The sequence below is a fragment of the Camelus ferus genome, chromosome 12 (assembly GCF_009834535.1).
Source record: "Camelus ferus isolate YT-003-E chromosome 12, BCGSAC_Cfer_1.0, whole genome shotgun sequence".
Taxonomy (NCBI): domain Eukaryota; kingdom Metazoa; phylum Chordata; class Mammalia; order Artiodactyla; family Camelidae; genus Camelus; species Camelus ferus.
This window is the reverse complement of record NC_045707.1, coordinates 15,369,191-15,391,438: the sequence shown is the minus strand read 5'-3', so window position 1 is coordinate 15,391,438 and position 22,248 is coordinate 15,369,191. Positions and strand designations below refer to the sequence as shown.

Below are 22,248 nucleotides of genomic sequence, written 5' to 3'. Positions count from 1 at the left end.
TCCTCCCAACTCCAGTTGTTGTTTGTTTGTTTATTTGTTTTAAGAATCTGTAAAACTGTTTTCCAGAGTGGTTGTGCCATTTGACATTCTCACCAACAATATATGACAGATCCAGTTTCTCTGTGTCCAAGAATTCAAGTATTCAGTGCTGTCAGTATGGTGTCAAGTTCACTCATCTAATAGATGTGTAGGGCTATCCTGTGGTGCCCTTAGTTTGCATTTCCTTACTGGTTAGTGACGTTTAACATCTTTTCATGTATTTATTTGCCTTCAGTGAAATGTTCTTAGACATTTTTTAAAGCTGAGTGGGTCCATGAAGCCTCTGAGAAGCAGAGGCCCCCTCTACCCCTCCCCTGACCCACACTGAATTGAGACACGAGGAAGAAATAAACCTTTATTGTGGTAAGCCACTGAGATTTGGGAGTTGTTTGTTATAGCTCTTAGCCTACCCCGACTAATTTGGTTCCATCTTTGGAGAAATTGCCGTTACCTCCTGGGTCTCAGTTTCCTCATCTGAAAATGAGGGGTTCAGAACGGGTACTCTATCGGTTGCCTTTCTGCTATAATACTCCATTTATAAATTGTGTGGCTACTATTCCCAAGTGGTCTAAAACTCTATAAGGATTAACTGCAGAACTTCTCAACCATAATAACAAGTAAATTTCTCCATTTATACATGCTTTGTGTTCCAAAAGTCCAGGTATGAATCCCTTATTGGAACATAGTTTCTGTGAGAAAATAGATTTAATATTTAAAAATATACATAAATTCCTGCTTAACTCCCAGTTCTGAGGCCCCCTCAAACCCCAGCTGGAGGCAGTGAGTGAGGTGGGAGAACAGGGACTGAGCAGAGGCTCTGGGCATGATTAGCAAGGGACAGGATGGGAGGATAGGATGGGCTGGAGCATGGGCCAGGATATCAGCTACACAAGGTTCCTTGGGAGGCCTCAGAAGCCATTATACCTGTGAATAGTTCCTAACTTGGATATTTTCAATTCTATGTATACTTCTTCACTTTAACTGTGCTTGGGTACATGTTCTGGGCAGGGCAGAGATGGATTTACTGTGGAGCAAATAAAGCTCAAACTTCAGGGTCCTCTCTCACACCCAGGACCCTTCCAAGGCCCTAGAAATGTGTTAGCAAGGTCATTTGATTTTATAAAATTTGAAGAAGTAAGCTATTTTAATTGCAGGTAAGACTGCTATTTCCACTTTGACTCCCCCTCCTTCACATTTCCCCTTGTGTTTGGATGGCACTGGAGTGGCCACAGGCATGCCTGGAACCCAGCTAAGGAGAAGTTCAGTTGGGGATACCCTCTGTTTGGGGTCTATTCACAGGGTTTATAGTTACTTCCACGCATAATTGAGCTATTACAGCTATTACCTGCCGCCCAGACGAAGGAACAGTTCCAGGAATCTCTTATTCGCCCAACATGCTGACTCACCTGAAGCTGTGACCTGAAGGTGCAAGGCCAGAGCTCAAATCAAGATCTAGACGAGTCCTATGACACCCGGCACCGGAAGTGTGTGGGAGCAGAAGAAAATCAAGTTTTGAAAATGTATGAAGCCAGAAGCTCGTATGAAGAAAACTCTTCCAATTGTCAGCTGTACAAAAATATAAATAGAGGAGTCTGTCCTTATTGACATCCAGTCAAAACAAGTTTTGTCCTGTCAGCAATATACTCAATAACACAGCATATATCATTATAAATGTACCATACATGCTTTTCTTTTTTGATAGGAACTGTTCGAAATACAATTTATCAAAACTCCTATCTTTACACTTTTTGATGACTTGACACAAATTTCTGGTATCAATGCAGATAATGAAAAACTCATAATACACCATTTATAATGAGGTTTTCAAAGACAAATTGTCTAGTAAATGTCGTCAATTTGAAGAGTGTATCTAAGATTAGTCCCTGCACAAGAAAATTTGAAATGCTCTAAAATAGTATAGCTCTTAGATGAAAGAAATTTGATCAAGGTTTTCCCCCAATTTGATAACACATCTAAACATTTACATGACATTGCCAGTAACAAATCGTGAACCTGAAAGAAACTTTTCCAAACAATCAAATAATAAAAAAGACAAATTTAATCTGCCATGCTAAGAAAAGACTGAATTATCTTTCTAGTCATCTCAGTAAAATGGTATTATCAAATCATTACCATATAAAGAAGCAATCAAAGTGAATGCAGCCCAAAAATTTAAGAAAAATGTAATATTCAACTGTGACTTGCATTTGATTCATCGAACTAGTCTGGGAATTTCTGTGATGTTTGTGGTACTTGTCAGCTTTTAAAAAATTGTAACTTGTGACTTATTTTCTCACTGTAAATAAATATTCACTTTCATACCAATCTTTATGTCTGTACTTTTCTTTTTTTAAAAAACACTACCCACCCCCACAATTGTCTAAGCATCAGGCTCCACAAACTCTGGCCCATAGCAGTGCAAAGCATGCTCTTAGGTACTACTACAGCAACAGAGGTATTGGGGTGGGTTACTCAGGCCCCAGGCTCAGGGACTGAGTATTGTAAGGTCACTGGGGCTGATCAGGCTCTGAAAAATGGGCACAGGTTCAAAAAGTCACCAGAGTGAGTCAAATTAAAATGCCTCCTTATGGGCTCACCTCTGAGGCATTTCAGGTCCCCAGTAACATTACCAGGTCCACTCCTATCTTTGCTTCTTGAGGATCCCAGGATCAGAAGGAGCTGGCCCTTCACCACCTAGGACTGTTGACTATTTTCTTTTCAGTGTTTTGAGAACTCAAAAATCATGCCTACGTCCTTAATGAAATTTAACTCTTTACTGGCAAAAATATATTGTGTATAACAGGCAAACAAAAGAGTGTTTACACAAGCAAGGTGGTTCTTGATTTTTGAAAATTAAGGGTAGTTGGGTGTTTGTGCTAGCATCATCTAGTGACAAAAAGGGGTAAGCTCAGCTCACCAAAATCTATCACTGGGGAGAGAGATAGTTGTGCTGCTGTCTCCTACCCCCTCTTTCCTAGAAGTTGTGCAGAATATTGTGGTTAACTCAATTCCACTGTGCCTTCTGGTCATTAACTTATGTCCCCAAATAGATCAGACAGAGAAGAAAGTATTAAGCAAAAATTGAGTGGACGAGAGACAGGGCTTATTTTAACCTCTAATGGCACTGTCTGCAAAAGTCTTGCTTAAATCCTTGGGAGAAGTTCAGCAAACTGCTGGCTTGATGAAGCTGGAGGCCCCTTTAAGATGGCTGGCCAAGTGGGGAGAGGTCAGCACAACTCTGCAGATCCCTGGCTGAGCCTGTTGGATATTCTGGGCCATCATGGCTTCTGACTTGAACCTGCTACCTAGCCTGACCACCCCACCACCAACATCCCATCCATAGTTTCTCACCCTACTAGCTATTTTTTTCTTATCTCTGGCTCAGCCCACATCTTGCCTAGCTCCATTCCACCACATCTGGTTCAGTTCAGTTCCTTTCTTTCTTCCTTTTTGGTTTTCCCAAAACAGACCTGGCTTTTGTTGGCTACTTACAACCATCATGGTGTTTGGTTGTTTTTTTTTTTTTTTTAATTCCATTGCAGCAAGAACACTAAACATGAGATCTACCCTCTTAACAGGTTTTTAAGTGTACAGTACAGTATTGTTCTCTATAGACACAATGTTGTACAGCAGATGTCTAGAATTTACTCATCTTGCATAACTAAAACTTTATACTGGTTTATTAGTAACTCTTTCTCCACACCCCAGCCCCTGGCAACTACCATTTGATTCTTGGCTTCTGAGTTTGACAATTTTAGATACCTTATATAAGTGGAATCATGCAGTAATTGTCCTTCCATGACTGGCTTATTTCACTTAGCATAATGTCCACAAGGTTCATCTGTGTTGTCATATATGGCAGGATTTTCTTCTTTTTAAAGATGAGTAATATCCCACTGTATGTATATATCACATTTTAAAAATTGAAATATAGTCAGTTTACAATGTTGTGACAATTTCTGGTGTACAGCATAATGCTTCAGTCATACATATATATATATATTTCTTTTCATATTCTTTTTCATTATAGGTTACTACAAGATATTGAATATAGTTGCCTGTGCTATACAGTATAAACTTGTTGTTTATCTATTTTATATATAGTAGTCAGTATCTGCAAATCTCGGACTCCCAATTGATCCCTTCCCATCCCCTTCCCCCCTGATAACCATGAGTTTGTTTTCTAAATACCGCATAACATTTATCTATTCATCTGCATATGGACATTTTAATAATTTCCATACCTTGTCTATTGTGAATAGTGTCACAATGAACATGTGAGGGCTAATATCTCTCCAAGAACCTACTTTCGATTCTTTTGGATAAATACCCAGAAATGGGATTGCTGCATCATGTGGTAGTTCTATTTTTATTTTTTTGAGGAACATCCATACTGTTTGCTGTAGAGGCTGCACCATTTTTCATTTCCACCAACAGTATACAAGCATTCCACTTTCTCCACATCCTTGCCAACACCTCTGTCTTTTGTTTTGGTTTTCATAGTAGTCTATCAGCTGTGAGGTGGTATCTCATTGTGGTTTTGATGAGCATTTCCCTAATGATTAGTAACGCTGAGCATCTTTTCACATACTTTTTGGTCATCTGTATGTCTTCCTTTGGAAAAATGTCTATTCAAGTCCTTTGCCCATTTAAAAAATCAAGTTATTAGTTTTTTGCTTTTAAGTTGTAGGAGTTCCTTTAATTAATTTTGGAAATTAATCCCTTATCAGATATATGATTTGCAAATATTTTCTCCCATTCCATAGGTTACCTTTTTACTCTGTCAGTGGTTTCTGTTGCTGTGTAGAAGCGTTTTAATTCAATGTAGTCCCTCTTGTCTACTTTTTCTTTTCTTGTCTGTACTTTTGGTGTTACATCCATGAAATCATTGCTAAGATCAGTCTTGAAGCCTTCCCCCTATGATTTTTTTTTCTAGAAGTTACACAGTTTCAGATCTTATGTTCAGGTTCTTAATCCATTTTGAGTTGATTTTTGTGTAAGGGTCCACTTTCATTTGTTTGCATATGATGTTTCCCAATACCATTTGTTGATACTGAGTATTCATTCAACAAACATTTATTGAGCACCTTTTGGCCAGACATTATGGTAGGGAGGCACAGGGGATTCAAAACTGAGACAAACGTAATGGTTGCAAGTACAAAGTGCTTGAGTTCAAATCCTGGTAGCATTATTTCTAACTGTGCCACCTTGGGCAAATTACTAATTTCTCTGTGCCCCGATGTCCTCATTTATATAAAAGGGATAATAATTATGGTTCTTTCCTCACAGGGTTGGTGTGAGGATTAAACAAATTAATACATGTAAAGGGCTTAAGAAGGTGTCTGGGCCTGGTAAGGACTCTTAGGTGCTGACTCTTAAGGCATAGTCCATATCTCTCAAGGAGCTCACAGTCTACAGTTGCCCCTGTCCTCCTGTCCCACGTGGCAGGCAGAACCATCTGGGTCTTCTGGCACCTCAAGTGACCCATAGCTCCTGCCTAACATTTCCGGGAATCACAGGATGAACCGGGCACAAGTTCCAGTGTCACAGATTCGCCGTGTGACCCTGGACAAGGAGTTTCTACTCTCTGGGTCTCACTTTATGCATTTGTAAATGAAGTTAGACCAAAACTGATTTCCAAATCCCAACAAACTCCTTGTTCTTGGTAGCCCAAGTTAAAACTATGCTAGCTTAGGCAAGTCATTTAACCTCTCTGCACTTGTTTCACCGGAAAAATGGGATAATATTACTATCCACCTTCTACCTTACAGCGACAGTTCAACAAAGTAACGAAACCCCAAGCATCCGCGATCGCTTAGGATAGGCGGCCTTTAATACACACCCGCCTTTGCCATTCAGCGCACGCGCGCTGGAGCCCAGCCCTCGCTCGCCGGGCGGAGGTCCCCAACTTCCGGTTCCGCGGGGGCCCGGAGGCCAGATTGAGACTAATGGCGGCGTCCATGAAGCGGGCCACCGGGGGCGTTGAGGAGGCCTCGGCGGAAAAGGAACAGCGAGCTCTGGAACCCGGGGCCGCCCCATTCGGAAATTTTCCTCATTATTCCCGGTTCCACCCTCCAGAGCAACGGCTCCTCCTCTTGCCCCCAGAGCTACTTCACCGGCTCTTCCCTCAGAGTCCCGAGACGAGGCCGATCCTGGGGCTCGACGTGGGGTGTAACTCCGGGGTGAGTGACGGGGGAGGGATCCGACGTCGGTTGAGATGAGAGGTTGGCAGCTTTCACGTCCACTGGTGTTCTGGTCTGGGCGTGGCATCACACCCGTCACAACTTTCCCAAAATGAGTTTAAAGGCGTAGAGTTCGATCCCGAGCTGCTGCTGTCTGACCTCCAGGGTCCCTGCACCATCTACTTTAGGAATCTTGGGGAGGAATCATTTTCAACTACGTTCCAAATTCCTGCGTCCCCGCCTCCTCTCTACGCCTCACGGCCAAACCCCGGGTGGGAAGGGCCATCGTGTCTGGGCTTCCGGCGCTTGCCTCCTGTCCAGCGTGGCTGGTGACTTGGCTGGGGGAGAGGGGGCCTCCCAGACTCACGTTGCGAGCCTGGAGTTGGAAATGGTTTACTGGGAGAGATGAGACAGAGGTGACAGAATCATGTCTGGAATTAAGATTCGTGTGAAACACGGTGCAGAATGGACCCTGGAGCCAAGTGGGTATTTATTTTAAAAGCAATGAGTTGGCCAAGTACAGTGGAGACGATCGAGAAAGAAAGCATCCTGCCAGAGGAAGGCATTGCCACGTTTTCTTACCACAAAGTATTCTTAGTCGTACAATGATTATAGTCAAACCACAAACACAACAGTGAGATGTCTCTCTGACACCTATTTGTAGCCACTAGGATATCCCAGAGGAGCAGGCATTCTGACCCTGTGATTATAAATGCTTCAAAAGTTAGTAGCCCCACTCCATTCCAGACCATGAGCAGCAGAGGGTGAGGAAATTTTTATTGTGTTGCTGGCCTTAGGCAGAAGAGACTTTGGTTGAGGGTTGAGGGCTGTAAGAACTCAGCTGGTAAATGAGAGGGGGACATTTAGATACAGGCTAAAAGTTGGAATGAGCAGATGGGTGGGTGTCTGGCTATCCCTTGCAAACATTTCTCTACTGTGATTATATAGGAAATCTGAGGGGGAAAGCAATGGAAAAGAGACTGGGCTTAATAAAAGGCAATAGGAAACTACAGGAGATTTCAAAGTAGTGTATGTGCACCTTAGGGGCAAGGACATAGTTGCAGTTAACTAGGGCAGTGGTTCCCAAGCCTGCCTGTACATTTAGGGAATTTTTTATTTTGTACTTAAGAAAAAAAAATGCTTGCACTTCATAAAACAAAAAAATTCAAAATACAAACGGGCATATAGTAAAAAGAAACTACTTCTGATCCTAAGTCCTCTCCTTCCGCTATGCAATGGCAACTCCTGTTTATAATTTCTTGAGTGTACACAAGCATTTATGTATGTATAACTATCCCAATTCTTCTAGTTTTACAAATAATAGTACACTGTTTTGCACCTTGCTTTTCACTTAATAATTTGGAGATCACTCATGTTACTGCATTGTTTTTTAGCAGCTTCATATTTCATTAATAGATGTGGTATAATTTTTTTTTTAATTTAAAAAACTCCTAAGCCCCACTCTAGACCTAATGAATCAGGATCTTGGGGGATTGAGCCTGTGAGTCTGAATTTTATTTTTTACTCTAGGGGACTCTAGGACTGGGGAATTGAGGATGGAGAGGATGAAGAGATGTGGAAGATGTGACAAAATGACTGGTCAAACATGAGGCACACCCAAGATCAGATAGGAGGAGGGAGACAGCAAAGAAGTAAAAGAGATATGGGGAGAAATTTTTAAGCAGCATAGTATAGGACCTTCCTACTCAAAATGTGGTCCTTGAACTACAGCATTAGTATGATTTGGAAGCTTATTAGAAATACAGAATCTCAGCCCCCACCCCAGATCTACTGTATTAACATCTTTATTTTAATAAGATTCCCTAGATGATGTGTATGTCTATTAAAGTATGAGAATCCTGGTATAGAGGAAAGAACCTAATGTAGCCTAAATCTTGCCGTGTATTAACCATGTGACATTGGACAATTCACTAGCCTCTGAACCATAATTTTTAAAATACCGGGTTTTTTGTGAACCATGCCACACATGGAGAACGTGCATAAAACATAAATTCATACTTTATGAATTATTTTAAAGCAAACACCTTTATGACTACTGTCTAGATCAAGTATAAAAGGCTGTCAGCACCCGCAGAAGTCTCCCATATGCCTTTTCCTGCTCATAAACCCCTCTCTCCACCCAGAAGTGGTAACTAGCCCAACTTTTATTATTATTCTTTCCTTGCTATTATTTATAGCTTATAAATAAATAGTGAATTTTTGTATCCCTAAACAATGTAGTTTAATTTCATCCATTTTTTAACTTCATATAAATGGAAGCTTGCCATGTATTTTCTTTTGTGTCTTGCTGTTTTACTCAGCATTATGTATTTGTGTGAGTCATCCATGTTGCTGCACTGAGCTGAATTCCTTCATTTTAATTGCTATCTGGTATTCCATCTTAATCCATGCTACTATTATTAGACATCTGGTTGTTTCCAGCCACACTTTCTTCACCTGCACAAAGGGCATAGGATTGTTGCACAGAGCAAATGAGGTAATAAAAAATGCCTTGAAAAAATAGATTAGAACAACACAAATTTGAGTTAGTTATAATGGTTATAGAAGTCAAAGTTAGAGAAAGGAGATAGTGACTCGTTTAAGAGTAAAAAAGTGCTAAGATGGTGAAAATCACAAATCATTGGATTTGGCTAGAAAGAGGCAGCAGTGACTTTTGAGAGTAATGGATGCAAAAGCAGAGTAAGTCTCAGAAAGGGGTGGTGAAGCATAAGACAGGTAGTAAAATTGAAGCTGTAGAGCGAAGGCTGAATGTGGACTTTTTGGAATCCAGACTTTCCCAACCACAGGTCTGAGAAGTAGATTTTTATAAGGTGGTGCTTGCTCTGTTCCTCACCTTCCTAGTAAGGAGCTCTGGTTATGTCCCTGAAACTCTTTCATCCTCTCAGGAATCTGAGATATACAAAAGAGAAAAAGATGGTGAGTTTACCAGCATATTACTTAAGCTGGAAAATACTGCTCTGGACTCCTTTGCTGCATCCATTGGGCTGTAACTTTCAACCATACAACCCATCAGTGTCAGCAAAGTATAGAGATGATGCATTACAGCCTGAGACCCCTGGAGGGCGCTGACAGCCTGCTCTGTGGAAAACTTTTTTGGGGCAACCTCCTTAGCCTATATTTTAGGAACCTCACGTCTTATAAAGCCAGGTGTAAGTTGCAGTCTCTATGGGAGGATAAGAGATATAGGTTTCTCTTCCATTCACTGGTTGAGAACTGCAATGACAAAGCTCTTTTGGATTCCTCTAGGATCTGAGTGTGGCTCTATACAAACATTTCCTTTCCCTACACGATGGGGAGACCTGCTCAGATGCCTCAAAAGAACTCCATCTCCTCTGCTGCGACATAGATCCAGTCCTGGTGGAGCGAGCTGAAAAAGAATGCCCTTTTCCTGATGGCTTGACCTTTATCACCCTGGACTTCATGAATCAGAGGACCCGGAAAATTCTCTTGGGCTCTTTCTTAAGCCAGTTTGGACGTTCGGTTTTTGATATTGGCTTCTGCATGTCAGTAACCATGTGGATTCATCTGAACCATGGGGACCAAGGCCTGTGGGAGTTTCTGGCCCACCTTTCTTCCCTATGCCGCTACCTGCTTGTGGAACCACAGCCCTGGAAGTGTTACCGGGCAGCTGCAAGGCGTCTCCGGAAACTAGGCCTCCATGATTTTGACCACTTCCACTCCCTTGCCATCCGAGGTGATATGGCCAATCAGATTGTGCAGATCTTGACCCAGGACCATGGCATGGAATTAGTATGCTGCTTTGGCAACACCAGCTGGGACCGAAGCCTTCTCCTCTTCAGGGCAAAACAAACAACAGCGACTCATTCATCCCCTGATTCACTGATAGAAGAGGGGAAAGAAAGGAACAGATTAAGATTCTGGAGACAGTGAGATGAGAGGGTGGGAAGACCAGGATACAGATACTGAAGGAGTTTTATACTAAGAATTAAGTTCACTCTCCTTAAATCTTGGTAGTTAGGCAGCCTCAAAACCTGGCAGAAGCTTTTAAAATGTCCAAGACATGCAATGAAAAGAATCAGTATCTGTTCCCCATTTGGGGGAATGATCCTCGAGGAAAATATTTCTGTGGAGCAGTGATCTGGGCTATCTGGAATGAGATGGCCTAGAGAAAGTGATCCTGGTTCTGGGATATGGAAGGGGCTGCTTTTAGTGGTAATTTAGGAAGACTTAGACCAGGTTGGCCTTAGAATGTATTCATTCCCTGAACTCCTTGAATCTGATCTGCCTTCAGGCTTCTGGACTTATTCTGTGGGTCAAAGTCTCACAATACAATCTGGAATGAAAAGTCACTGGCTTGGCTAAAGGAGAGCATTGGTAGGAAAAACATCTTTCCAGAGCAGGCCAAGTTTCCAACATGCCCAGGCTGAGCACAGCAGTTACATATACAGAACTAGCTAAGATGCATTGACTGGCACTTAAAAGATGTTTTAAAGATTTAAATTATGAACTCAAAATCCAACTGGTACAAATGAAATGAATGAAGTGGAACTGTATACAGAATATACAGTTATATTTTATATATAATAAAAGTGACTGGAGTATGGTTGAGAATGCCCTGTGAACCTGGGGTAGATAAGAAGCTTCTGCTTTTAATCACTCTAACCATGAAGGTTTTCACTCAAGACAAAAACCTCACTCAAGCTCAAAACAGAAAATATGCTAGTGAGTAAGTTAATTCAGGACTCTTTCGGCAGTGTCCTCTGCCGGAGCACACCAGTATGGGGGTTGGGGGCACACACCAGTCAGTATCAGGGTGGGAATAGGTACAGGGAAGCATAAGCAAAATGCAGTCTGCAATTGGATGGCTACAGCATCAGTCCTGTGGAATAAGTGCCACTGATCTGGCAGGTTTTGATTTTTAAAACACCCATGAGTCCACTCCAAGGGAAAGTGGAAGATGGAGAAAGATTTGGTGGAGAGAAGATGGAAAAATAAAACATACCTAGCTAAGAAGGGAGATTAGATTGATGAGCTTCAAAATCCCTAAGGTCCTATTATTTATGTTATAGATGGAGGAACAGGGAACAGAAGAGTCTAAACCACCAATTAGAGGTTGGACCTCTTGAAGGAAAAGTTAGTAAAAGTTCCTGCTAAGGAATTTGAACTTTATGCATGAGAGAGCAGAAGCCAGAGCAGTCGCTGAATAATAGAAGGGTGGAACCAGAACCTTCATTTAGGAAAACCAATTTTTCTATTTTGTGCAGGATAATTGTATGGTTGGTACCATTTCCAATCTCATTTAGACTCCAATACTACTTCTCAATCTTTTTATATTGCTGCTCCTGATCACTTTTATTCTAGTGACTCTTCCAGACTTTTCCCCTTCTGCAGGCTCTTGACTCTATTTCTGCTTCATTAATCTGAGTAGGTGACCTAACCACAAACTAGCGGCATTCTTGCTTGCTGTGTCAGGAAGTCTTTTTGAACACCTTCATCTTCCCTCCTTTCCACTTCTAAACTTACCCAGTGAGCTTTTACCCAAATAACCCCTGCCTAAGTCCCTGATCCCAACTTCTACTACCTCTCCCAAATTATGTTTTATTGAAGATCCTTTTGGTGTCTCCTTGGCCTCATTGACTCCTCCCCTATCCACCTATCAACATGCTCAGGTCTCTCTTCAAAACGACAAACCTTGTGTCCTATCTCCTCCTCAAGCTTTGCAATCTTTCCCTACATCTACTTACCAGCAAACATGAGCAAAGCCCTTGAAAAAATAAGACTCCACATCCTCTGTTCCCTCAGCCCCCATTCATCAGTGACCACCTGAACGCTGTATCTGAGACCTCTTTTCAGTCCTCCTCCTGGGCCATGGAACCATTCAACACTCTTGACCCCTTCTTCCTTGTTAAACCACTCTCCCTTGGTTTCTCTGCCATACCTCCCTCCCTTTATTCTCCTCTCTACCCATTAAGCAATTGGTTCAGATTTTAATTTGCATAAGAATTACCTGGGGAGTCCTGGATTCATCTCCAGGAGCTGTGTTTCAAGTCAGAAATGGGGCTTAGGATTCTGGTTTGGTTTGGTTTGGTTTGGTTTAGTTTTTTTGCATTTTTTTTATCGTAGTAAGTATACAATTTTAATTATTTTTAGGTGTATGTTCTGTGACATTAAATACATTCACAATGAGGAATCTTTTTAACACGTACTCCATATGATTTGATGCAAGTTGAAACAGACCAAGCTTTGATGCTTACAGTTCATTAGGGTCCATCCAATCCTCTTCTACATATTTTTTCCTGGGGTGAGTTCCTTCACTCCCATGCCTTTAACAACTACCTATATGATCATAACCCCCAAATATATTGGTAGCCCTACCTCCACAGTTCCAGATTAATATTTTTCCTGTTTTATAGTCATATTTCCCTAGACAGTTCTTTGGCACCTCAAATTCAACATATCCCAAAAGCAAACTCATTGCCCTCATTCCAAACCTAATCCTATCTCAGCTGTTGGCATCCAGTCATTGCTCAAGCTGCAAACTTCAGATAACTCTCCTCACATATACTTCCCACAATGAAATAGTCACAAAGTCCAGTAGATTCTACCAATAACATGTAAGTCCCATTTATTCCATCCATGTGGCTGGCGCCCACCAAAGGTTTCTGTGTTAGGTCAACTACCCTCCAGTCCATTCTGTCTTGCTGCCAGTGTTTCCTTTCTCAAATAACTAGCTATGCTAGTATTATGCTTAAAAACCTTCAGTGTTTCCTGTTGCCTAGAGTCCTGTCCTTTATCCAGTGCCTAAACCAATTTGTTCAGTAAAGTAGCTGCTTACTGTTTAAATTTAAATTAAGCAAAATGAAATAAAATTTAAAACTCAGCTCTTCAGTCCTCCTAGACACATTTCAAGTGTTCAGTAGCCATATGTGACTAGTGACTATCTTATTGGACGGCACGCATATAGAAAATTTTCAGTGTTGCAGAAAGTTGCATAGGATGGTTCTTGTCTTCAGGCTTTTCCTCCACGCATCAGCCACGCTGAACTTCTTAGCACAAACTCCTGCTTCCTTTCTCTCTCCCCCAGCTCTCCTACTCTGCAGCGCAGTTCAACTGTCCTAAAAGATGGCTCAGACGCTACATTTTCTCGGAAACCTTCTCCAACTCCTAGAGCACTTTGCATTTGTTACTGTATTCTAGTGGGAACTTTGCATAGAAGCCTCTATTACAATATTCACCTCATCATATTGTAATCGTTCATATGCCTCTTCCCCACCAACACAAGACTAAGCTCTTCAAGCCCAACTTATTTTTGTATACCTAGGCCTAGCTCAGTGTCTGACATGTAGCAGACAGCTGAGAAATATTTGTTGGATGTATGAATGAACAAAAGAGAAATGCACCTGAATTCAAGTATTGAGAAGAAAAGGGAGATCTATGATTGGGCAAAAGACTGCCCAGGATACTGTGAAAATGGGGAGAAATTAGAAAGTTGGAAAGAGAATAAGCATAGCCTTTGGCATGGAAGTTTGAGTTGTGTTTCTCAAACATATCTTTAAGATAAAATGTCCATTTCAGGGTCTTCATTATTGATGGTTTGGGAGAGGACAGCAGATAAAGACTAGATATAAAAACTCAGAAGTCATTCACATAGAGTGGTTGATATTTAACAAGTAGTAAATTCAAAAAATAAGTGAATATGACAGGAGGAGACCAGATCCTAGGTCTGAGGGCTGCTAATAGTGTTTGAGTGAGGGGAAAAGGAATAACCAAAAGAGGTCTGGTTGGAAATAGGAAAAAAGAAAAAAAGATAATAATATACCATGTGCTGGACAACATAACTTTAAATCCTTGATACAACCCCATGGGTTAGATACTATTATTATCCTCGTCTTGCAGATCTGGGAACTGAAGCACATACAGATTAACTGACTTTCCCAAGGTTATGCATCTAGTAAATGTGGACTTTGAACTTAGGCAGTGGGGTTGCAAAGACTGGGCCTTGGCTGCTATGCCTTGAAATGTCACAGAAATCGAGACTGGGAAGAGACTCTAGAGAGCAAGTGTAAAAGAACATGGGCTTTGGGGTTACTGTGTTTCCTCAAAATGTGTGTTCACACTTGGGAATAAGAGACCCAGCCAGGCCACTCTTAGCTATCCCTGATGTTCTTAGAATTCTCACAGAAGTGATACCTAATTCTAGGTTGAGTACCTGAGTAGTACCCCTGCTGCTGCCTACCACTTAAACAGGCGCATGTAGCAAACATAGACACTTACATCTCCATAAGTCCCAGCTATCCTCTCACTGTACCCTTGACTTGCCAGCAACCCTAACCTTCCCCTGAATTCCCGAAATTCCCAATCTGCCCCTAGCTTTGACTTCTGGGTAGGACCCCCTAAAATGGGTTACAGACTGTTTCATGCTTGGGAAGTAGGGATTCCAAGGCCAACTCCCAGATGTAATAAGATCTCAAGCTCAGTCAGATCCTTCTCAGCCCTCTGGGATTCAGTTTGGCCTGGGAACAGTGCAGTGGAAAGAACATCAGGTTTGGAATCAAGATGTGCCAATAACTCATTATATGACCACCATATTCAGTTCATTTAGCCTCTTTGAGCCTCAGTTTACTCATCTGTACAATAGCAATAACAAAATCTTCCTTTTCCTATGCCCAAATGAGCTAAAGGATATGAAAGTATTTTACAGAATATGAAGTGTTAAACAAAAACACTCTATGCATGCACAGACCACAACTATGCCTGTTAGATCAAAGGCTTATGAGAAAAGCATCTCATCTGTGTAGAAAACATGCATCTTACTATTTTGAATAATTTGTTCTTAAGATGAGGAAGTAATAAGGAGTACAGCTTCAGCCTACGGAACATTTTAAAGGAAGAAATGCTGGGAGGGAGTGATTGTTGCTAATAGAAATAAGGTTTATGATGGTCTCAGAGTAATAATGGTGATTACAGATGTGAATTTACCTACTTTTCTGTGGGTCTTAATTTAAAAACAGTTTGAAACCTTATGACCCTGCTGGTGCTGTCTCTCCTCACCAACGCAGTGCAAAGAAATATAAATGGGGGCTGTGGCAGGCTGAATAATGGTCCACCAAAATGTCCTCATCCTGATCCCTGGAACCTGTAAATGCCACCTTAAATAGCAAAAGGGACTTTGTAGATGCATACAGATGTGCAGATTAAGGATCTTGATTAAGGATTAAGGATTTTGAGGTCAGGAGATTAATCTGGATTATCAGGGTTGGCCCTAAATGTTATCACAAGTGTCCTTATAAGAGAGAGGCAAAGTGAGATTTGACAGTACACGTAATGACGGAAGCCAGAAGTTGGAATTATGTAAGGAAGGGCTGCAAGCAAAGAAATGCAGTTAGAAAAGGCAAGGAAATGGATTCTCCCCGGAAGCCTCCACAGCTCTGCCAATACCTTGATTTTAGACTTCTGATCTCCAGAACTGTAAGAGAGCACATCTGTGTTGTTTTAAGCCACTAAGTTTGTGATGATTTGTTACAGCAGGAGCAGGAAACTAACACAGGGGCTCTGACTATAATGAGACTAGACTACAGGCCAGTGATACCTGTCCCACCTTCCTTGATGGCAGAAAATGGCCACAGTGACCAAAAGGACAGGCTGGGGCTCCATCTGGGTAGGTAACTGAGGAATCTTCAATCAGTAAAAGCTTCAAGAGATGCTTCAGCATCTGAACCTGACCTCTTCCCTCCTAACATTTTTATTGGCTGAGCAGTTACCTGACCTGTTGGAATTGTTGTATTTGAAGTCTGTGGCAGTTAGTTTCAAAAGAAGATGTGTAAATAGTGCTCATAAAGATGAGGCCCTGGTACCAAGAAGGCAATGATTGTGTAATGGCCTAGGCGAGCCCTTGAAGATGGTGGGAATATCTTTGGCTCCAAGAAAAGATAATCTTTATTCTTAAGCCAGCCTAATTTAAGAACCGACACCAAACATGGCAAGAGACTTATTGAGGGAGACAAGACTAGAGGGTGGTCCTGGATATACTTTAACTTTAAAAAATATATGTAATCCAATATTTCCAAAAATTAGCATTTCAACATGCAGTCACTATAAAAATTATTAATGAGATATGTTATATTATTTTTAATACCATCTTTAAAATCTGGTGTATTTTACACTTACAGGTCATCTCAATCTGGACCAGCCACATTTCAGATGATTAGCCACATGTCTCTAATGCTACACATTTATGGCAAATTTCAAAAAGTAATTTATCAAATCCCTTTCATATACTCAGCATGCTTTTAGCTTCTGTTGGGGGTAAGGAAAAGTCAGTTAAACAACCCTGGACTTGCAAAGGTTAGATTTGAATCTTTCAGCAAATATGTTAAAGTTGAGGAGAAAAGGAGAGACTCACACATGGTAGCATGTGATCATGTGAGCTTCAGATAAGGAAAAATCTTTGTGGACTACAACAGGGATGGGAGACTTTCTGAAGGATATGGGATTTGAGCTATCCCTGAAAGTCAACCCTCCGTATCTGCAGGTTCCGCATCCACAGATTTAACCAACCATGGATTGAAAATATTTGGGGGGAATAATTCCAGAAAGTTCCAGAAAACAAAACTTGAATTTGCTGTGCACCTCCGGCATAGCATTTACATTGTATTTACAACTATTTACCTAGCATTTACACTGTACTAGGTATTATATGTAATCTGGAGATGATTTAAAGTACATGGGAGGAGGTGCATAGGTTATATGCAAATACTACAACATTTTATATGAGGGACTTGAGCAAACATGGATTTTGGTATCAGTTGGGGTCTTAGAACCAATCCCCCATGGATACCAAGGGACAACTGTATAGCTTTTGCAATGATGACAAGAGGGAAAGGAGCATGCCCTATAAGCCATGTAGAAAGGAACCTCTTGGCAAGGGTACACAGGAGTGGGTGTTTTGTACATTGAGAACAGACAGGACTGGCTGGTCTAGAATGGAGATGTCAGTATTTATCAAAAATGTTTACTGCACATACCCAGGAGTTCCATTGCTAGGAATTTATCCTGCGGATACACTCACATAAGTAATATAAGGATTTGTATACAATGTTATCCATTACAGCTGGTTAATAAAAGTGAAAAGCTGGAAACAACCTAAATGTCCATCAGTAGGAAATAAATAATATGGTACAGCCATAGATTATTATGCAAATGTTTAAAAGAACAAGGTAGATCGATATATGCTAATATCAAAAGATCTCCAAGATAGTTTAAGTACAAGAAGGTGTAGTATAGTATGAATGGTTAGATCCCATTTTTGTACCTTATAAAAAGTATATATACATAGAGGGTAATAAAATATCTAAAAGTAAACAATCAAAGAATAGCAGTATAACCATATTTAATCATATCAAAGAATCAGCCAAAAAGTTAAAAAGGCTCATTGTTGAGAGTGGGAAATGCAGCAAATAATTGCTTCCATATTTTTTGATATTTTAACCACATGCACATAATGCTTTTTAAAAATAATTAATTTTAAATAAGTAATTTTGAAAATTAAGTAGTATCTTTCTAAAAATAGTTTTCTAAAATAACTCTCATCCCCCATTGCCCCACCCACCAGTCTAACTTTTCCCTCAAGTCATAGCCAAAATTCTTTTTTTTTTTAAGCCAAAATTCTTGACAGAGTTTTAAACACTTCTTGTCTTCATTCCTTACTTTGTACATCTTTCTCAACCCTTCAAAATTTGGTTCTACCAAAGTCACCAACCACATGTGGCTGAAGTCAGCAATTATATCTTAGTCCTGATCCTACTTGATACCAGCAATATCAGGAACTATTTGGTCCTTTTTTGGAAGCCACTTGGGCTCTGGTGACAGCACTCAGCCAATTGTCTTCCTCCTTCTCTGGAGACCCCTCTGTAATGTTGCTGTTCCTTAGGGTTCTGTTCCAGTCCTTCTTCTTTCCTTGCATGTTCTCCACTCCATGGCTTCAGTTGCCACTCATGTTCTGATGTTCAGATGATTCATAAACGTCTTATCTCTAGTGCAGATCTCTCTCCTGAGCTTCAGAATTACTTATGCAATCCATTATACACCAGTACTTACCAAACTCTTCCACATCTGGCACACATAGAAAATGATGGTGTTTTCATGGCAGTCCACCTTACTGACACTGCTGTCTGTTGAAGGGAGCTTGTGCTGCTCTGAAGGTTGAGAAGATCAGCATGCAGCACATCTTTAACCTCTTCCTGAGGCACAACAGTTGGGAAGCTCTGACCTCTTAGACATTTCTACTTGGATGTCTCCCAGCATTTCAGTGTCAACTTGTTTGGAAGTGAGCATATCATTGCCCAAACCTGCTCTTCCTCAAGTGTTTGGTATTTCAATGAGTGGTCCTACTACCTGCAAGTTACCCAGTCCAGAGGTCTTGGCTTAGCTCTCTGCTTCCCTCCACTGCCAATCCCAATACCTGCTGATGCTAATGCTATTTATTTCTTGAGGTCAACTCATCTCCATTATCACTATCATTTTCCTAGACCAGAACACATCATTTCTCATTTTTTCCTCAGTTACTATAAATATTTTCTGTCTAGTCTCCCTGACTTCAGTCTTGCTCTCTTTAACCTGTTCTCCACACTGCAACCACAGTTATCTTTTTAAATAAATGCTGTTCTGATTGTGACAACCCCCTGCTTAAAACCATGTAAAAGCTCTGCACTGCTTTTAGGATAAAGTATGATCATCCCACTACTTACCTTTCCAATGTCATTGCTTATGATACCCGACATGAATTCCTTATTAGTTATCTAATACTATATGCGTAGTGCCTAGCATACAGTAAAGACTCAATAAAAATTTTTGAGTGATGAAAATGAGAAGAAAGGGGTTCAATAACCTGAGCAGATCCATCATTATCTGTGCTAGGAAGGTTTCAAAACACATACTGGCAATGTTGTTAGAACCCAAGGAACATGTTGTCCCATGTAGAATTAAGCAGCACTAGCAAAGATCTATTCCTATTCAGAAAATGGACCAAATATTAGCCTCTCCCCAGCTCCTTTCTTCTTCTAAGCAGGGAAGACATAAAGAATGCAGAATGCACTCAGAGTCAATCCAATCTGGAGAATAGTCAGATTATTAAAATGTTTTGAGGCAGACGCGTAGGCAGGAAGATGGCGGCTGGGTTCAAAACTGTGGAACCTCTGGAGTGTTATAGGAGAATTGTGAAAGAAACCTGCCATCCTGATGGAATAGAACTTGGTGAATTCAGAACCAGAACTGTCAACATAAGTTCATTTGGTACTGCAAATGGTTCTTTAGTGAGATGGAAATACAACAATAATTTGTGGAATTATAGTGGAATTTGGAGCACTACCAACAGATATCCCTGATTAACGATATGTTGTTCCTAATGTGGATTCATCACCTCTGCGTTCATGGAGTTTCTGGTCTGGACCTCCTGGAGAAGAGGTCCAAGTGGCCAACCAGTTCATTGCAGATGTCACTGAAAATTCACAGATAATTCAGAAAGAAGACTTAATGCATTTCTCCAGGAAAGCTTGCTTGAGTTCTATACTGTGATCTCATTTGCCTCAACCATGTTGGAAACATTTTGGTTGCCTGTACATTTGCTTTGTTAGCAGCTTTAAAAAATGTACAGTTGCCTGAAGAAATGAAGAAACTGCTTTAGCAGAAGTTAATTTAAAGAAGAAAAGTTATTGGAATTTTAGAACTCATCCACTTGTAACTTCCTTTGCTGTGTTTGATGACATTCTGCTTATAGTTGACCCTACTGAAGAGGAGGAACATCTGGCAACCGGAACCTTAACAGTAGTAATAGACGAGGAAGACGAGCTATGTTGTCTTCACAAAGCAGACGAAAGTCGACTGACTGGAGTGAAACTTCAGGACTGTGTGAACCTAGCAGCTACAAGACACAAAGAAGTTAAAAAAAAAAAAAAAAAGATGATGAAGCATTTGAGACTATGAAATTCAAATAAACAACCACCACATTTTCAAAACAGATTTGTAAAAACTATTTGTTACACTGCACTTTTATACTAAATAAATATCAAACTACATTCTTCTGGGAAAAAAAAAATGTTTTGAAAGGTCAGTTACCAACCTGACCATCTTCTGATGTCAGGAATTCTAAACTGGGGTCAGTTCATCAACCAACTTACACAGTAGCCAAATGGCTACAGTGCCAAACTGAGTCATGAAGCTGCTCCAACACTGAATGAATGACCACATAGTATTGAAGCAGATGAACCCATTCAAAGTTCTGATGTGAACAGTGAGGGCGTGGTTCTCTGAGATGCCATACTAGTCATTCATCAGTACTAAATGCACAGTTAGACCATGCCACCAAACTGGTTTGTTACCAACAGCTTGCAGCAACCAGAGACCTCAGAGACCTAGTTTGTTTTATAACACAGGTAACCCAAGTAAAGAACAATTTATGACCAGTGATACATAACAAGAGTGGAAAACCAACTTTGGGACTTTAGTATAATTTTTAATAAGTAAATAATACCCGTAAAGAATTAAAGTGTGTTAAGCCTCATCAAAGGCAGAAAGCAACCATGGAGCAATGGTAGCTATATTTCTTTCACCCCCTGTCAATGAAGATAAAGATCTGTGAAGCATAGAGAATCTGCCAAAATCTGACTGTAAACTTTCAAGTGTGCAAGAGCCTTTAAGTTATGGAGGGCAGGTATTTGCTCTGACAAGTGCAGATGTTCTGGCTGTGTTTATTAAACAAGGGTAAACATCTGAATGAAAAGCAAAAAAATCATCTAGATGGTTTGTTTGCTTCCAAAATTTAGTTATTTGGAAACATCCAAAAATAGTTAGAAATACCTGGTAGACTCTTAAGGTTTTTCCACCCCATGGCTTTGGAATGCAATAGATTCGTGGACTTTTACTGGACTTTTAAGCCCTTTGAGGAAATTATCATGTCTAATTTTTGTGGTAACCCTAGGGCTAGGACACTGATCCCTATTCAATAAATGTTAGATGATTGAATGAATAATAATTAATCAATGCTGTAGGATTACAAAGATGCCACTATCTACCATCAAGAAATAAGGTGAGCTTTCTGAAAATGAAAACACATTCACAAAAGGATTTGCACAAGAATGTTTACAGCAGCAGCATTCACACTAGCCCCAAACTGGAAACACTTAAATATCCATCAGCTGGAGAATGGATAAAAAAATTACGATATATTCATACAATGGATTATTACTCAGCAATAAAAAAATAGACTATACATGGCTGAATCTCAAAAACATTACTAAGCTAAAGAATATAGACACAAAAGAGTACAAACTATATGATTCCACTTATGTGAAATTCAAGAACAGACAAAACCATGGTGATAAAATCCAGGAAGCTGCACAGTTGGCAGATGCAGGGTAATCATCTATACAGGGGCATGAAGGAATTCCCTGGGGTGATGGTTCAGTATCTTGTTTCAGGGGTTACATAGGTGTATATTATTATGGAAAGTCACCAAACGAAACACCTAAGATCTGTGCATATTATTGTATGTGAAGGATAAGTCAATTTTTAAAGTTGTTTTAAAGCAAGGATGAGAGAGCTGGTGGGAGTAACCTCCATGACATCTTTTAGGCTCCAATAATCACTGTTCTTAGGCACTCTTTTCATCAAGCTACCCCTATACTCAAGAAGTCAAAATGACTTTTTTATAACCTGTCCTGTCAAGTCCATATCCTCATTCTGATCTCCAAAAACACTTTCTCCATTAACTTCTCCCACTTCCAACTCTATCTGCCAATGTTATCTGCTCACTGTCCCATGCAAATAATTTGTTCTTTCCTACCTGAATTTCCTTGTGTCCTTCCCTTGCCTGTTCCTACTCAGATTCTCTCTGTGCCCTTCAAATCCCATTTTAAATCAAGGAGCCTCTTTCAGAGAGGAACTCTTGGTTAATCTTAGCCAATCTGAGCACCCTATGTTCCCTCAGTTTTTATGTTCATTTATCAGATAGTATGATGCTTTAATACATCCCTAGTATATCAGCAACAGA

General features: G+C 40.5%; 2 protein-coding genes and 1 pseudogene across 2 annotated transcripts in view; all 3 read left to right on the top strand.

The window, feature by feature from the left end:
• Positions 1–5,939: 5,939 nt before the first annotated feature.
• Positions 5,940–10,811, top strand: BCDIN3D (BCDIN3 domain containing RNA methyltransferase). Its single transcript, XM_006177697.2, has 2 exons — positions 5,940–6,221; positions 9,489–10,811. The coding sequence occupies exons 1-2, from the start codon at positions 5,988–5,990 to the stop codon at positions 10,131–10,133; spliced, it is 879 nt and encodes a 292-aa protein (XP_006177759.1). The 5' UTR covers positions 5,940–5,987; the 3' UTR covers positions 10,134–10,811.
• Positions 6,099–22,248, top strand: part of NCKAP5L (NCK associated protein 5 like) — a 47,227-nt gene continuing 31,077 nt past the window's right edge. Inside the window, 1 exon segment of the mRNA XM_032492779.1 lies at positions 6,099–6,221. The gene's annotated coding sequence lies outside the window, so the exon portion shown is untranslated.
• Positions 10,999–20,275, top strand: LOC116667583 (annotated as a pseudogene).

What these genes read in the sequence shown, in the direction of transcription:
- BCDIN3D (XM_006177697.2), top strand. Translation starts at nt 5,988, where the DNA reads ATGGCGGCGTCCATGAAGCGGGCCACCGGGGGCGTTGAGGAGGCCTCG. An exon ending in ACGTGGGGTGTAACTCCGGG is followed by an intron (nt 6,222 to 9,488) that starts GTGAGTGACGGG and finishes GGATTCCTCTAG; the next exon opens with GATCTGAGTGTGGCTCTATA.